Source organism: Myodes glareolus, chromosome 21 (assembly GCF_982192425.1).
Source record: "Myodes glareolus chromosome 21, mMyoGla1.1, whole genome shotgun sequence".
Lineage (NCBI taxonomy): Eukaryota > Metazoa > Chordata > Mammalia > Rodentia > Cricetidae > Myodes > Myodes glareolus.
This window is the reverse complement of record NC_142046.1, coordinates 10872772-10890891: the sequence shown is the minus strand read 5'-3', so window position 1 is coordinate 10890891 and position 18120 is coordinate 10872772. Positions and strand designations below refer to the sequence as shown.

The 18120-nt window shown below is 43.0% G+C and overlaps 1 protein-coding gene across 10 annotated transcripts in view; it reads right to left on the bottom strand.

Moving 5' to 3' along the window:
* Gapvd1 (GTPase activating protein and VPS9 domains 1) overlaps positions 1-18120 on the bottom strand; it is a 72324-nt gene that overhangs the window by 8629 nt on the left and 45575 nt on the right. For 5 of the 10 annotated variants that reach the window (XM_087899690.1, XM_087899693.1, XM_087899694.1 and 2 more), the window contains 7 exons: positions 16190-16277; positions 15282-15362; positions 11007-11129; positions 9089-9218; positions 6010-6119; positions 5422-5581; positions 4009-4196 (listed from right to left, as the gene is read on the bottom strand). In XM_087899690.1, the coding sequence (XP_087755816.1) occupies positions 4009-4196; positions 5422-5581; positions 6010-6119; positions 9089-9218; positions 11007-11129; positions 15282-15362; positions 16190-16277 (880 nt within the window). The remainder of the gene's footprint in view (positions 1-4008; positions 4197-5421; positions 5582-6009; positions 6120-9088; positions 9219-11006; positions 11130-15281; positions 15363-16189; positions 16278-18120) is intronic. The other 5 variants (XM_087899695.1, XM_087899698.1, XM_087899699.1 and 2 more) reach the window with 3 other exon arrangements.

Sequence of the window (18120 nt, the reverse complement as noted above, 5' to 3'; positions counted from 1 at the left end):
CTCTATGGAAAGGGAAAGTGATCTGTAGAAATCATCCTATTTAACTAATTATGCAATTGTCCTAAAGTCAAAAGTTTGTGGATGAGATTTTAGAATTTACAGCCAAAACACCAAAAGCAGGAAAAAGTAAGAAATATGCAAACATTTGTTTCTTACAAAATATAGTTTGTTTGTTTTTTTTAAATATACACCATTTTTTTTAAAAAATTGTGAGGCCGGGCAGTGGTGGCACACGCCTTTAATCCCAGCACTTGGGAGGCAGAGGCAGGTGGATCTATGAGTTCCATGCCAGTCTGGTCCACAGAGCGAGTTCCAGGACAGCTAGGACTGTTTCACAAGAAACTGTCAGGGGAGGGAGGGAGCTGGCATGACCACACATGCCTTTAATGGGAGTTAGGGGGAGAAGATCAGTATAGTTCATGGCTAGCCATGACTACACAGTGAGTTTGAAGGTAGCCTGGGCTACATGCGACTTTGAATCAAAAATAATATTGAAAAAGTAATTTCAATATTATCCGGGACTTAGCAATTTAAGAGCACTGGTTGCTCTCCCAGAGGTCCTGAGTTCAATTCCCAGCAACCATATGGTGGCTCACAACCATCTGTAAAGTGCTCTGATGTCCTATTTCGGCATGCAGGTATACAAGAAGACAGAGCACGCATGTAAAAAATAAATATTTTCTTGGGTTTTTTTTTTGTTTTTTTGTTTTTCCAAGACAGGGTTTCTCTGTGTAGCTTTGATACCTGTCCTGGAACTAGCTCCTGAGTGCTGAGATTAAAGGTATGCACCACTAACTACCACCTGGCTAAAAAAATAATTTTTTTTAAAGTTAAAATTTGAAAAAAGAAAGAGTAGATCCAAATTTAACATCTCCAATTCTCTTTTAAATGTATATGGGTGTTCTGTCTGCATGTATTCCTGACACCTGCAGAGGCCAGAAGAGGGCTTCATGTTCCCTAGAACTAGAGTCATACACAGTTGTAAGCTGCCATGTGGGTCCTGGCAAAGAACCCAAGTTGTCTGGAAGAGCAGTCAGTGCTCTTAACTACTACTGAGTCATCTCTTCCCCCACTCCCTGCCCGGTTCAATTCCTTTTTTATTTTTTTTTTCTTTTCTTTTGGTTTTTCGAGATAGGGTTTCTCTGTGGCTTTGGGACCTGTCCTGGAACTAGCTTTTGTTAGACCAGGCTGGCCTTGAACTCACAGAGATCCACCTGCCTCTGTCCCCTGAGTGCTGGGAATAAAGGCGTGCACCACTACCGCACGGCTTCAATTCTTAATATACAGATACTCAATCTGAGAGAAAAATAATGCAACTTAGAGACGTAATATCAACGCTGACTACTTTTAGATGTCTGTGTTTGAAGCACTGGGGACTGCCAGGTCACTGCTACCACTAAACTTAGGTTCTCACTATGCTTTCACTTTTAATCTTCAGACAGGTTAGCCTTGAACTTCTAATTCTCCTCCCTGGTCTTAAATTCACTCAATATTCCCGGAAACCCTTGAATGTGGGATCTTCCTGCCTCAAGCCCCTGAGCAGCTTACAGAACTTAACACCATGCCCATAGTTTTGCTTTTTTTCTTTGAGACAATGTCTTACCTTGTAACCAAGGCTGACTTAAATTTACAGTCCTCTTCCAGCCCCCAAGTGCTAGGTCATAGGTATTGTGTTTCAAAGGTTAAGAGCCGGGCATGATAGCACGCAACTCAAATCCCAGGACTCAGGATACACAGTCAGAGATAGAATGATCTCTGTGATTTCAAGGCCAGCCAGGGATACAGAGCAAGACTTTGTCGTCCCATCTCCCCAAAAACAAAGCAATCAAAGAAAAAGCCCAACAAAGCACACACACACATAGACCACACACAAACGTGAAGTTGCCAATTGATCTCTACATTATTGCAGATTTCTGCTTTGCGTGGCCTGCAGTTTCAGCATCTGGCTCTATTGAATTAACACTCCATCCCATGTGATAATGTGCACCTAGGCAAGAAGCACATCCTGGAGGCAGGGTTGTCACGATCTGTGGACACCCATCCATTCTGAGCAGAGGTTGCTCGTCTTCCAAACCTTCAGTTTTCACTCCAGTAGCTAAGCAGCGGACACAAGGGTGGTTTCAATACCCATCCTGAGTTAGGTACCATGTCCATAGAGCAGACAGCAGTGTGAAGTGGGCAGTGAAAACTGGCCAGCATCTGCAGGACAATGATCTGGTCCTCCCTCCAGCGTGCTGGAACAGCACAGCCCACCACTGGGAAGGCTGTAGGTCCTGGATGAGTCCCTTCAAGTGCAGCTCTGAATTTAGATAGTGACCTCATCTGGACTACGCTGATGATGACAGCAGTTTCATTGGCTCATCTGTGGTATAAAGTTCCTTCAACATAGCTCTGGGAGCCGTTAGGTTTCCCTCTATCTTTCTTTCTCTTTTTTTTCTTTTTTTGATAAATCTTTTGTTATTTATTTTTTAAAAGATTTATTTTTTTCTACGTAGACGATTGTTTTGTTGGCATGTATGTCTGTGTGTCCACATGTATCCTCTGATGATAAAAGGGAAATGGAGTCATGGTCATTTGTGAGCTGCCACATGGGTACTAGGAATCAAACCTTGGACCCCTGCAAAACATTGGGTACTCTTACAAAGTGTTGAGCTAACTCTCCAGCCTATTTATGGTTTCAGCCAAAATTCTGGACTGTGTTCACCCAAAACTTCTCCCTGTCTTTTCAGAGAATCAATCCCAAAGTCATTTCAAGAACACAAAACCTTGGGCCTGGGAGATGGCTCAGAACAACAATCGCTGCCAACCAGAAGACCCAAGTCAGATCCTGTGGTGGCGATTATTGACCATCAACCTGACCACAGCTAAAACCCAAGTGAGAAAATCATTATTATTAATTAAATCATTTGAAGTAGAAAGATCACTTCTAATCTGGATCTTTTGAGGTGTGACTGTACACTTCTAATCTAGGCCACACATTCTGCTGGCAGTCTATATAAGAACATGGAAGAGAAGCGAACATCTGCTCTCTGCCTGCTGCCCTACTCTTGCTGGCAAGTGAATTCCCTCACTGGAATTACAGCCTATTTCTTCAGAATTCTGATGTATAATGGAGACTAGCTGAGATTTAATAACTACCAGATTCTTGGACCTTCCGTTTATGGGCAGCTATTGTTGGACTAGCTGGACAAGAAACTGTAAGTCATTCTTGTAAATCCCACACATAAATAAATATATAGTTCTATCAGTTATGTTCCTCTAGAGAACCCTGACTAGTCCAGATCCCACGGAGCCACACAGTGGAAGGAGAGAACCAACTCCATCAAGATACCTTATCCTTCCATCACATGCTGAGGCATGCCCCAGTCCCCAAAAATTTATAAATAAAAGTCATACAAATAAATCTTAGCTATAGATGGTTCAGCAGTTAAAAGCAGCCTGCTACTCTTCCAGAGGGTGGGAGTTTGGTGCCCAGCACCCAGGTGCACCTTACAACTGCCTGTAACTTGAGTACCAAGAGATCTGATCCCTCTTCTGGCTTTTACACACACACACACACACACACACACACACACACACACACAAATATTAAAAATCTCCTTTCTAATTATTATTATTATTATTACTGTGTATAGGTGATTTGCTGCACATGTCTGTGCATCATGTATGTGCCTGATCCCTGCATATGCTAGAAGAGAGCAAATCCCCTGAACTAGCACTATAGATGACTAGAAGCTGCTGCTATGTGGGGATTGGGAATTGAACCCTGGTCCTTAGGAAGAGCAGGCAGTGCTCATAATTGCTGAGCCATCTCACCAGTCTTCAAAATCTGGAAGGAAGGAAAAAAGGAAGGGCGGAACGGAGGAGGGAGGGAGGAAGGGAGGAAAGGAAGGAAGAAGAAAGGAAGAATGGAAATGGGTAGTTAAATAAGTCTCTAAATCAGCAAAGTAAAACAATTCTCCCATCTCACATGGCTGAGGAGATGTTTGTCTGAATGCATTTAGTTACCTTGAATGAACTCTCTGATCTTCTTTTCTTTGCTCTCAAGCAGTAGCCGTACACATACAGTGGTAAAATACCGATTGGCTACCTCTTTGTCCCGCAAAACTCTTTGCAAGAGCCTTTCCAAGTGAGCCTGTGTGGTCTGCAGTCCTTGTCGACAGCGGGTGAGATAAGCAATATATGGGGCTCTTTTCCTGAAGGGAAAAAAAGTACTACTGATCATCAGATGTATACAGCACACACTTACTACTTTCTTCAGCAACTAAGAGTGTTAATTTTTTAAAACAACTACTTTATGGACTGTGATTTTTACAAGTTGGCACAAGAGGCTGTAGACAAGCATCTTGGGAACTATCTGCACTGCCAGCTCAAGAAAGAAAACACATACATGGTTCTGTGGTAGGTATCATTGGCACCTAACTTCCTAAGTCTGCAAGGTCCTCTGCAAACTCATTTATTATGGAAACATAGTCTCCATACTTGTAGGACTCCACACTTAACAGAAAATTGGCTGCTGAACTAAATACAAATTATGTACACCAGATCACTAAGTAACCACTACCACTTATTTGTTTAGTGTTAGTGTAATGAGATCCCCTAAGACTAAGCTTCCATTCTGCCTGTGTGCGGCACTCACATTCCCCTATACTGGCGAGGCCTTGGCAGCAAAATTCCTAAGATTATATCTGCTTCTCTGGCCCTCTAGAGTCTTTCCTAACACGTGTAAAAAAAAAAAAAAATAAGTCATAACCAAGTCATCCTGGCCTCCCAGTGGCAGAAAACCTATTTACCTGCTTTTAAAAGATTATTACTATAAACACGCGTGGGTACAATTGTGCCAACCATGCATGTAAAGCTCACAAGACAGCTTCTGTGAAGTCAGTCCTCTCCTTCCACCTTTGTGTGAATTCTGGAGCTCTCACTTAGGCAGTCAAGCTTCCATGGCATGTGCCTTTATCCTGCGGCCCCACCTACCCTTCTTAGGAGACAGGATCCCTTACTTACCTGGAGTCTGCAACCTTGGCTAGTCAACAAGCCCCCAAGGATTCATATGAATCCGTTTTCCTTGAGAAGGAGTTGCAGGTACATTCCACCATGCCCGGCTTTTGCCTGGTGCTGGAGAACCAAACTCAGGTCCTCATGGTTGAACTTTACTAACTGAGCTGCTTCCCCAACCTCTTCTTTACCTCCTTTTATGCAAAGTTGAAGTAAGTTACACTTCTTTACTAGCAATAACTGTTGGTAACAATATTTCTAAATTGTGTTGTTTAAAAAGCTCTAAGTAAAGATAGTCACATAGCTTCATTTCTTCAATAAAGACCAACTAAAACAAGAAGTCCTCCCTCAAAACAAAGAAACAACACAAAACAGCACCAGCTTGCAGTCAGATCCATAAACTGGCCGGGTTGGGAACAGTACCTGTAGTCTTCAGCAATGGATGCCAGCAGCTTCCTACAAGTCCTATTGTCAAAGCGGCACACACAACGCATTGTTTCTTGAAGTTGAGCCATTAAGTTCTTATCTTGTAAATTAATTGCTTCAGCTATTTGAACTTTTAAGAAGCACACAATTTCATTGTCTAAAAAGAAACAAAAAAAAAGAGTTCTGTTAGGGTATCCACACCCTCTCAGCATTTGGGCTATCAATCCTGTTGCACAGCAAACCATTAGAGCCAAACAGTACTGCCATTCTTGTTAAGAAAATAAATAATCAGAAATCAAAGTACCAGGAGTTGGGGAGAAGGAACAGAGTCCATGTTGCTCTTCCAGAGGACTGGAGCTCAGATCCCAGCACCCACCCTTGACAGCTCACAACTGTCTGAACTCCAGCTCCAGGGGCTCTGTGGGTGTCCAAACACACATGGCAAACACACAGATACTTATATAAATCATAAAAAAGGGGGAATCAAAGTACCCTTAAATGACTTAAAATAAATGAATTTCTGTCAGTGGGCAGCTGAAGGAGGCAGCTGTGCATGTGGGAGAGAGAGTCATGGGGTTTACTTGCCTTCTGGGTCTGTGTGGTCAGGCAGTCCGTTCCTTGTTGAGTGGGTTAGCACTGGAAAGGCCACCGAGTCCGCAGAGCAAAGAGCAAGCCTCAGCTTCTTTTTTACATCTCTGAAGAGTAGGTGTAGGGCACATTAGTTCACTTACAGAAATGATCACATCCTTTTTTGTGTGGCTGGAGCTGGGACCCAGGACTCCCAGCTGAGCACACCTTCAGCCAGAAATGGCACATTTTACTGATTTGTACACAAACATAATTATGTTACCTCAGAACTCAAATGATTCTTTAAGAAAAGATCAGTTTCGGCTGACTGATACCTCACTGAGAAGCACCTCTAGTTCCTAAATGAGAGGTTTGGAAGTGTGCTCTGCGCAAATCCAGTCAGGTCACCACAATCAGTCAAAAATTCCTATGATCTAAGCAACTAAGGTCACAGAAAGTGCTGAGAGTGGACAGAGGGCATGTCACAGCACAGACACCTACAGCCAACCTGCACGCTGTCCACTAGTCTTTCCACACATGTCAGTCTTGCAGAAGAGAAGCCATCCATCGCCAAAACAGACAGACAGACAGACAAGCCACCCTTGCTGTGCTCCGCGGCTCGGAGGTTTTGTGCTGAGGTTAAATTCTCTAACATCCCACCTACTGCAGGCGGAGGCTGCCTTCTCGCCTTCCACAGCAACACAGCATTTCTTTCCCTGACTAGAACCTATGGCCCTTCTTGGTCCTGTGAGGGTATTTAAAGACGGGAATTTGATGCCGTGGATAAAAAACAATTGTTTCTTCTTCCATGGGTCACCACACGCCCACTTTATGACTTGGGCCTTGCCTTAGCAGATTTGTCCCTACTAAACAACTAATTTAGAAATCAAATTCATCAAACATAATATTTACCACAGTCCTAGTTTGCTTTCTATTGTTGTGATAAACACCAAAAGCAACTTGGGAAGAAAACATTTATTGGGCTCCTATGTCCAGATCACAGTCAATCACTGAGGGAAGTGAGGGCAGGAACTCAAGCAGGAACAGAAGCAGGAGTCACAGAGGAAAGCTGCTTGCTGACTTGCTCAGCCCCCCCACTTTAATGTATTATGTGTATGTGTGCATAATTAAGTGCCAGACCCCTTGGAGCTGAAGTCGCACATGACCATGAATCACCTGATGAGGGTGCAGGGACTTGAACTTGGGTCCTCTGGGAGAGCAGTGCAATCTCTCAGCCACTGAGCCACCTCTCTAGCTCTCAGCTTGTTTTCTAATACAGTCCAGAATCACCTGCTCAGGGGTAGAACTGCCCACAGCAGACTGGCTGGGCCCTCCCACAGATGTAGAATATTAAGACGTGTTAGATTTGTTTATGCTGTGGAACATTTGTTTTAATGATGCAAAGATGTGTTGCATTCTTTTATGCTCTCTTTGTTTAACTCTGTGATTCGTTGCCTGTCTAAAACACCTGATTCGTCTAATAAAGAGTTGAACGACCAATAGCAAGACAGGGCTGGCAGGCAGAGCGAAAAAAGGAGAAATCTGGTCTAGAAGGAGGAGGAGCAAGAACAAGGAGAGGAGGACTGCAGGGGCCAGCCACCCAACCATACAGATAGCCACGGAGTAAGGGTGAAAGATACAAAATAGAGAAAAGTAAAAGCTCAGAGACAAAAAATAGATGGGATAATTTAAGAAAAGCTGGCTAGAAATAAGTCAAACTAAGGCCAGGCATTCATAAGTAACAATAAGACTCCATGTGTGGTGTGTGATATAATTAGGAGCTGGGTGATGCCCCCAACAAAGTCAGAATAGTGAAACAACCAACAATATTCCTGTTCAACCACCAATCCTGAAAATGCCTCAGAGACACACCCACTGGCCAAGCCAGTGGAGGCAGTTCCTCATTTGGGGGTCTATCTTCCCAGGGGATTCTAGTTTGTAATAAGCTGAGAAAAATTAACCAAAAATTAACACAGGCTGCTGTTTTGTGCAAATGGTGGTACTGCAACTTGTTTAAGCTACTTGTTGTGGAAGGTTACTTTAACTACACAAAGATGAGTTACATTTGTTTGTGCTGCATTTGTTTAACAACGTAAAGATGTTTTGCTTTGCCTGCCTAAGGTACCTGATTGGTCTAATAAGAGGCTAAATGGCCAATAGGTAGGCAGTGGAGGGATAGGCAGGGCTAGTGGACAGAGAGAATAAGTAGGAAGAGGAATTCAGGCTGAGAGAGAATAAGGAAGAAAGAGAGGAAGTCACCCAGTACCAGCCAGCCAGGCAGCTGCCAGCCAACCAGACATGGAGTTGACACAGAGTAGAACATACAGAATGAAAGAAAGGTAAAAAGCCCCAAGGCAAAATGTGGATGAAGAAAAACAGGTTAAAATAAGTTATAAGGGCTAGTGGAACAATCATAAGATAAGGCTGAACATTCATAATTAATAATGTCTTTATTTAGGAGCTGGTTGGTGGCCCGAAAGAAAGCCTGCTACATAGGAGTACTCTTTTTAATCCCCGAATTAATGTTTTTGATATCTGATATCCACAATTGAAGTATTTTCTTTAAAAAAAAAAAAAAAAAAGTATTCCATTGTATAGTACTAGCTGGTCTGAAACTCTGTAGACCAGGCTGGTCTCAGAGATCTGCCTGCCTACTTCCTGAATGTAGAACTAAAGGCATGCATTACCACACCTAGCATGAAGTGAGTTTTCTTAGTAAATAGCATTTCATTTTTCTCTTTAACGCACGTGTGCGTGTATGTACATTGTAAGTACATAGATGACACAGGACAACCTCAATGTCATTCCTCAAGAGATGCCATCAACCTTGTTTTATAAGATAGAGTCTCTCACTGGCTTTGAGTTAGACTAGGACAACTGGCCAGTGAGCCCTGGGCTCCAGTGCTAAGATTACAAGTGAACACCATCATGTCAGCTTTTCCAGGTAGGCAATGGGCATTCACCTTAGGTCCACATACTGTGCAGCAACCACTTCATCGTCCAGCCGCTCTTTGTACTTAACAACTGGTTGACTCAAAATAATTGAAATGGGGATAAAAAGCCCAAACCCCAAACTTCCAACTCTGGAAAGAAATACCTGTAAGAGAAAGCAGCATCCTGGGGGTGGGCCGCTTGGCTAGCGGAGTCTGGGAGGTCATCGGCAGAGATGTTCTGCAGCGCTTCATCCCGGGGAGAGTCCTGAGCACTTTCACCATCACCCATGACTTCTAAACAAAACCCGAACCCAAGAAAAGGAGAACCCACGTCAATGAGGAAATTTCTGGTACTAGCAGGTGTTCAGAGCAACTTAATTATGAGTTAGCTTATCTCAAAATAAGAGTTCTTAGAGAGAAAAAAAAACAAATTTCAGATACATAACCAGGTTATCAACAACAACAATGTATCAAGCGAGCAGATATGAAAGCAGAGAATGGTTGTTCTTCTTATCCTAGTCCAAAACAGTCAATACTTGAGATAACTTCATAAAGCTCATATTCCAAAAATCAGAGTCACTAAGCCAGAGAACTAAGAGCCTCAAAGGCATTTTAAAAAATACTCTCACTTTAGAGACACGGACTCCAGTCCTGGCAGAAGATTCCTTGGTTGGACAAATGCTGGAACAGACAGACCCTCACTCTTGTCTCCTGATTTTCCTCAACACAGCCCTTCTACCACACCTAAGGCTTAGTCAGGGACTAGCTCACAAACACAGCAAGGCCCGATCTGTGTGTTATGTATTTACTAAGTCAAGTAATACAAGATCATACATACAAACATACAGTCAAGGGGCATGGGGCTCAGTCAGTAGATTGCTTGTTTAGCATGAAAGCCATAGATTACATCCCCAGCACAACATAAAATGAGTGTGATGCATGCCTGTAATTACAGGCAGGAAGATCAAGAGTTCAAGGTCAGGGCTGGAGAGATGGCCCAGAAGAAAATAACACTGGCTGCAATTCCAGAGGATCCAGTACCCTTACCCTTTTCTGGCCTCCATGGGTACTGTACACATGTGCTGCACAGACATACATGCAGGTAAAAATACCCAAACATATTTAAAAAAATCTTAAAAAAAAAAAAAAAGAGTTCAAGGTTATCCACTGTTTCAGTTAGTTTGATGCAAGCCTGTGTTACATGAGACTGTCTTGAAAAAAGAAAAAAAAAGACTTCTAAGATCCTGAATATAATAAAGGCACTGTATAGGAAACTATGACAAAATGTTAGTAGCTGGTAAGTCTAAATATAAGGTTTATTAACCTTCACTTACTGCTATTTAAAAAGCCCCCCACACACACACACACAAACACAAAAAGGTTAGAAATGATGGCAGATTGTCACATGCCTATAATTTTAGCACTTGGGAGAAAAGAGGATTCTGAGTTCAAGGGCAGCCTGACCTACAGAGTAAGACCCTGTCTTCCCCCACTTCTACCCTAAAAAGGAATAACAAAAAGATGGAAATCCTCCTTGCCATCATTTCCTCTTCAGCCTTAGGTATCCTCCTCAGAGCAGCTCATGCTACTGCTTGCTGATGAATCTTCCAGAAAATGCTCTCAGCATATGCAGACATAGACAGACTAAGCAAACTGCTTATGGTTTTATATGCTTTTGCTTTCCCTTTATCTTGAGGATTCCATATTTTTATGAATATGCCTCCATGAAAAGAGAGAACCCTGTAGAAAAGAGGTACCAAGCAACAAAGGTGCTGTGGCTCATGTCAGTTACCACAGCTCCACTAAAGTTCATAACTACATCAAATCACACTTCTCTAGACAGTAAAAAAGAATTCTCTCTCACTAAAACATGCACCAAGTTCCTCTGGGCTATCACCCCAGACTCATCAGATAACCCTAAACCATCTGAACATCTGGGGTGCTCAGGTTTAGTGAAAATGTATAGAGAGGTAATGTTAACCTGGCCTGACCTCTAGATGACCTATTTAAAAGGCTACTGCAGTCAGGACTTTTGTTGTCACCACAGTAAACTGATACTGTTAGATCTATGATAGTTATCACCTGCACTCTCGTCATTGGCCATTGCTCCTTCACTGGGGCTGGTTCGTTTAATGGCGTTCCGATATTTGTCCAGAATATCTTCAGCAACCTGAGCCTGTGCACTGAGCCTAGGGCTGGGCTCATCTGCAGGGGAAAGAAAGAGAGCGCATTATTTCCCCGGGTTTATACCAACCCTGCTGTTAGTACGACACCAGCAGCATAGTCCCAAAGGCAGATTAGGAGGTCAGACTAAAAAGGGCACAGATCTCAGTGTTACGAGGTGCCATGCAGCTGCCTACTCAACCCCACTGCTAGGTCTGAGAGCCTTCCCAGAGCAGGACACAGGAAGCAGCACTCCACCTCAGCACCACTGCAGCTCTGCAGGGCAGGAAGGAGTCTAAAGGGCTTGCTCAAGTCACAGTAACGGTCAGTTCATGTTAACAAAACGTCTACCAATGGTTCCTTTTTTAGGATCAGGGGACAAATAAAAGAATAGTCTTGCTTTATAACCCAGGCTGACCTTTAACTCATTGTGTAGCCCAAGGTCAGGCTTTGAGTTTGTGGTTCTATCTAGCCTGCTGAGTGCTAAGACTTGAGCCTCACCACCACACCAATCCCAACAAAGAATTTTTATATACACAATCAGATATCTCAGTGCTGAAGGAAAAAAATAACTATTTAAAATTAGACTTAAATCCTTTTTTAATTTTGATAAAATTAAAACGTTTTCTCTGTTCTCTCTTTGTGATTCCCTCTTTACATCACATCTGAACGTTTCTCTCACACTCCACCTGTTCATGACACTTCGGTCCGTACAACAGTCACTGGCATTGCTAGAGACCCAGGTGTCTCCCTGGTAGGACTGTTACCTTGACAACCAAATCAGATATCAAAACTGTTGAGCTAGTTTGCTGTCATGATACATGCTTGTAACTCCAGCGCTTGGGAAGGAGAAGCAAGAGAATTGTGAATTCAAGGCCAGCCTAGGTTATAGTGAGACTCTGTCTCAAAAAAAAAAAAAAAAAAGACAAGCTAGGGACATAGTTCAGTGGTTGAGACTCGCTCAACGTTTACAGGGCTCTGAGTTTGATACCCAGCTCCACACACACACAAATCAGCCTACATTCTCAAACAGTACTCATTCATCAACTACTATGGATCTTCAATACAAAATAAAGTTCCATAGTGAAACTCCTAAGACTGAGCTAGGTCAGTAGGTAACCAAGCTACATTCTGGTAGAATTCCATTTGAAAAGATTTCCGAAAATCTCATTAAAACCACTGCGCATGGTTTGCATGTACGGCAACAGCAGCTAGTACTCACTGCACGTGCACCACACAGCAGCGCACTGTGCCAAGCACCTGTGTGGACACTTGCTCATCAGACAACTGCACAGAGAAGCCCTGGCGTCACCACCTCACAGCAGAGCAAGCGTGCAGCGTGGAGACTGAGCAGCATGCCCAGGACATTTCACCTCCACAAAACAAGTGTCTGCTATTCGTGTTTCTATAAAATACCTCAGGTTATACAGATGATTCACAAAGCTGTGTTCTGTAGACTTTCTGTATGGGGGACAGGTCTCACTCTGTAGCCTATGCTGGCCTTGAACTTGTGGCAATTCTCCTGCCCCACCCTTCTTAGTGCTGGGATTATAGGTACAAGCATACCTGACTCCCTAAGTCATTTAAGATTGTCTGCTATAAGTAGTGTGGTCATGACAAGAGATTCAGAAACTCTTGTGAACTTTTTCAAAATATAAGTGCAACCATTGCAGAATCCTTTTAAGGAGCAGTATTTTTGGATATAGCTTTAAAAAGACTCATTATTTATTCATTTACTATTTGGAGTAAATAGTATACTCATGCATGCACATGCACTATGTGCACACCTGGTGCCTGAAGAGGGGTTCAGAGCCCTTGGAACTGGAGTTACAGTTGGCTGTAAGCCAACATACGAGTGACGGGAACTGAACCCAGGTTTTCTACAAGGGCAGCAAGGGCTCCAACCGTTGAGCATCCCTCCAGCTCCATTGCTATCTTTTGAGACCTCACAAGGACTGTAAAAAGGGATACATATAAATTGGCTAAAATGAGTCAGTTAAACTATAATGTTGTTTACTACCTCTTATTTTGATAAGCTGCTATGTAGGGTTGGGGTACAGTTAGTAGGAGACTGCCTGATGGCAGGTGTAAGCCTGGGTTCAGTCCCCAGCACTGTTACATAACATAATGACAACACTATAGGCACAAAGGTATTTCCAGAGAAAAATGGTAGGAAGAAGTTTAAGTGCTTCAATAGCAAAAGAATAGTTACACTACAGTGTAACAGAATCAAATAATTTTACAGCCAGTAAAAATGATTAAAAAAAAAAACCAACTGTACCCAACAGAAACTGGAAAGTGTATGAAACATAGTAAAGATAAATACGAAGTCACAGAGGTCTGATTCAGTCACAGAAAAGCCACCATGCACAAATACTGAGACAGACCACAAAGTCAGCTCTTAGAGTGGCAGGAAGATGGCCAGGCTCACACGGAACACCTGTTTATAACACTGAAACCTCCATTAGCTAGGATTGGATAGAATTTCTCCAATAAGAATGGTAAGATTCTTCAATCAGACCCAAAGAAAATGAACTACTTTGTGAAAAGAAAAGCTTCATTCAGCTTCCAATCTCTTCGAGAAACAAACAAACAAACAAACAAAAAACCCAAAACATTGCTCAAAGACCTAACAACTTACAACTTCTTCAAAGTCTTTAATCAACTATGTAATTCAGCTTGTATGCAGTACTCCCCTCTGTCCTTTCTTTTAAAGGCACTGGCCAGAAACTCACTCTGTAGACCGAGCTGGCCTTCAACTCTGCCTCTGCCTCCTGAGTGCTGGGATTAAAAGGCGTGCACCAGTATACTCAGTGACACTGGTGTCCTAACAGCAAGACCTGGGACAGAGGAAAATACACAGATACACTGCCCAAAAACAGCATCTTTTCAACTCTTCCCAATCACACTGAAATGCTCCAGCACACACAGGCCATGTGTGATTTGATTTAACACCCACGGTACCTAGTACAGTGTCTGGCAAGACTCAGATGATCAACAAATATTTGCTGACTGAATAGGACAGATGGGGCTGTGCTCACCAGGGAACTGTGGCCTATCGACCTGTCTCCTGCTGCTCAGACCCTTTATTATAGGAAAGCTACTGTATCAAATAAAGCAGGGTTATATAGACTGATATATGGGTACACTTAATATGCACAATCAGACATTAGAACAAGCATCAAAATGGGATGCTGCGCGTATTGTGCTGGTTGGTCACTTTTGAGAGCACCTTTTCTTTTCTTTCTCCCTCCCCACCCCCCAAGACAGGGTTTCTCTGTGTAGGTTTGGAGCCTGTCCTGGAACTCATTCTGTAGACCAGGCTGGCCTAAAACTCACAGAGATCCGCCTGCCTCTGCCTCCCAAATGCTGGAATTAAAGGTGTGCGCCACAACCACCCAGGTGACCTATTCCACTTTTAACTTAAAAAGCTTCATTATGACTTAGTAGAATGGGAAGACAGCACACCTTAAAATTAAGATAAGAAAAAAAAATGAGAAGTAAACTTCCCTCTAGACACTCTATGGCACTGTTTGTTTATACCAGCTCTCATGCTTGGCTTATAAGGTACCAAGGGAGCTGCAGAATGCAAGTGTGGGATAAGCTCTGCCATGGGTTAGACAGCAGTAATAGTGGTTCAAGCTATAAAAACAAAACAAAACAAAACAAAAAACTAGTGAGATCTTTAACTTTTAGTACAATGGTTGGCATTTGTGTTTGAACAAATACTTTAATCATGAAAAAATAAAACGATGAGATATCATAGTATTTCACTGTGATCCTGAATAAACTAGAGCAAACTATAGATGAAAATAAATTTAGTATCCTACAACCAGTGTTAGAGAAAACTAGCCAGTCAACAGTCCAGAGATACAGCATGCACAGCACTAGAGGCAGGGCCACACGCTTCAACAGCTCGTGGCATCGTCCCCTGGCGGTGAGCTCTCAGGCAGGCCTTGTCAGAAACAGGTTATGGTAATGAGGATGGTGATGGTAGTGGTGGTCTGTAGGAAGAACACACCAAGACCCACCGTGGTCCCTAGGGGGACCACAGAGCCATGAAGAACATACTCCCCATCGTACACACACAGACACACTCTTCTAAAAAGGCAACGCTTATGGCATCCAAGAAAAAATGTTATGAAATATGTGCTCTGGGAATGAAGGAGCCAGGAAGCCCATGGGTCTACAAACCTGTGAGTGTTGAGAATCTGTCAGGCCCCAGATCATCTTTGTCTTTTTCTTGTTTTTCTTTCTTTCTAAATGGTATAGGAGCTGGAAATTAAATAAAGTCAGTAGTGTGACATACAATATACTGCACTCCTCGGAAGTTAACTGGTGTGCCAACATTTCTAAGTGAAGGAGGCTGAAAGTTTAAAAGTTTAGAAATCCCGAACGTCAACTGATAATCATTGTTAAGATAGCATCAATGGTTCTCAGAGAAGCTTTCAGAAGCTACTGTGGGGTCATCTGCCATAGAAAGAATGGTTTAATGAGGATCCACTGGGAGTAAATCAAAACCATTGCCTCTTAACCTCGCCAAAAGAACACATTCAGAGTTCCTGCCTCACTCACTCTGCCCCATTAAATGGACTTGAGCATGGGCAGTAGCAGGTCTCAGCCTCCTATAAGTGCACAGCCTGGGGAAAGCCCTATGGGACAGGTCCCCAACTTTTGAGTGATCTCTTCTTTCAGGAAGAGAAATTTTTGCCGACTCAAACAATGTCAGGCTATTCACTAAAAATAAATGTATACAACGACCTTCCAAAATAGACACTAGCTACTTCTGTAGGGCACACATGTTTTCAATGCACATAGACATGAAGAACTTAGATTTGTTCCAGGAACATCAAAGTGGCTTGAATACATTAAATTAACAGCAACGATAGCATGCCGAGAGTCCTCCATGTTTAACAACAGTGACTGGCATATTTCCATTTAGGACACCACTGCCACTTCCCACAAAGAACAGGACATTTTAAAGCTCTGCCAGAGCATTCTCCCAGTGAAAGTATTTCTACACTTCCACACAGCTAGAGACAGGCCCAGCAATGTCACAGAGGCATGGTGAGACTTGAAGCTCTAAAGTTTTATGAAATTACCTTTAGGCATAGCTGACACGAAGCGTTTTCTCCACCAAGGCCTGCTCCTGTCTGATCTCTCATCATCACTATCCTTGCGCTCTTCAGCCTGCAGAGAGAGTCTGATGCTTTAGGTGAGTTAAGCAGCAGGATAAGTTGCTATGAAAAGAATTTCAGTAAGGCTGTGTGCCAGTCCTATTTGCAAAAAAAAAAAACAAAAAACAAAAAACAAAAAACAACAAACTTGTTCTTTTTGGGTGTTAGCAGGGGAGAACTCAGGGCCCATGGCCACTAAGCCACATTCCCAGCACAGGAAACTCCTAACGCCTGCAGCGCCCTCTGCTGTGAGGAAGAAACCCTCCAGGTCAGGCTGATGTGTGTGAGGGTAGGCGCTATCTATAACTGCTAGGAACATGGTAGATCACTCATAAAGGAAGTGTTAGAGCTTCCTTCTGGGTAGAGCTCAGTGGAAGGAGCAAGTGCTCAGCAGGGAACAACTCTAGAGTCAATCCTCAGCACAAAAGCAAGACAAAACAAAACAGGACACCCTAAGTAAAGGCAGTGTAGTGAATCCTAATGAGGGCAAAGACAGCGTGATGTAGCAATAGTAATCTGGAGTGTCAGGACCCGGCATGAGAACAGATCTCTCAGCCCTTCAGCTGCCTGAGAAAATAGCTCCAGTTGTTAGGGGCTTTGTTGTTGTTGTTATTGTTTTGAGACAGGGCCCAGGCTGTGGCCCAGGCTGACCTCTTCCTTAGCAATACTCCTATCTCAGCCTCCCAATTACTGGAATTATAGGCATGAGCTACCATGTTCAGTTCTTAAGTCCTTCCGCCCGCCCCATTGCTGGGTCTCACTGTGAACCCTTGGCTGTCCTAGAACTCACTTTGTAGACCAGGCTGGCCTCGAACTCAGAGATCTAACTCTGTCTACTGAGTGCCACCATGCCCTGTACTAAATCCTTTCTATAGATGAGAAACATGAAGTTAAACGAGGTGATCTTCCTCAAGGTACACAGCCTATGTGTGGCACAGCTGCCCATCAAACCTAGACCTGCCTCTGGTCATACAGTTATCATCAGCTCTGCTCACATTCAAGGACAGGGCCAGTAATTCTACTACTAGCTTATATGACCTCAGAAAATCTCTTAATTTCCATTTCTTTTATTTACAGAATTGTGACTAAAAATATATTCTTGGGGGGCTGGAGAGATGGCTCAGAGGTTAAGAGCACTGACTGCTCTTCCGAAGGTCCTGAGTTCAATTCCCAGCAACCACATGGTGGCTCACAATCATCTGTAATGAGATCTGGTGCCTTCTTCTGGCCTGCAGGCATACATGGAGGATGAACACTATGTACCTAATAAATAAATAAATACAAAAAATAAATTTTAAAAAATGCATTTTTGGCTGTTGGAGCAGATGCCTTTTCTTGCCCATCAGTCCAATCTTATTCTGAGTGCTTTCTACTTTGTAACTAACAGCCTCTATCTCTACAAAGGCTTCATATGAATGGAGAGGATAAAATTACTACTAAAAACACTTAACAACAGGTGATTCCTGCAATCAGAGAGACCGGGGCTCGTGTGGCAGGAAAGTTAGAGGTGACACTGGAATGTCTGTCTACATGTTTACACACGAGCTAGAGGTGGTGTTGGAATGTTTGTCTACATGTTTACATACATGAGCTAGATGTGCTGCTGGAATGTTTGTCTACACGTTTACACACATGAGTTAGAGGTGGTGCTGGAATGTTTGTCTACACATTTACACACATGAGGAATAACGAAAGCAGTTTCTCACTATTGAAGAGTGAAAGCAGGGGGGAAGGAGGGAAACAGAATAAACTTTTCTCTAGACTGAAACCAAGTGCTCAGTGTGCACTCACTGCTTCCTCCACACCGAGAAAGACAGAGATGAAGTGAATACGGAGGTACACAGAGGCTCACACAC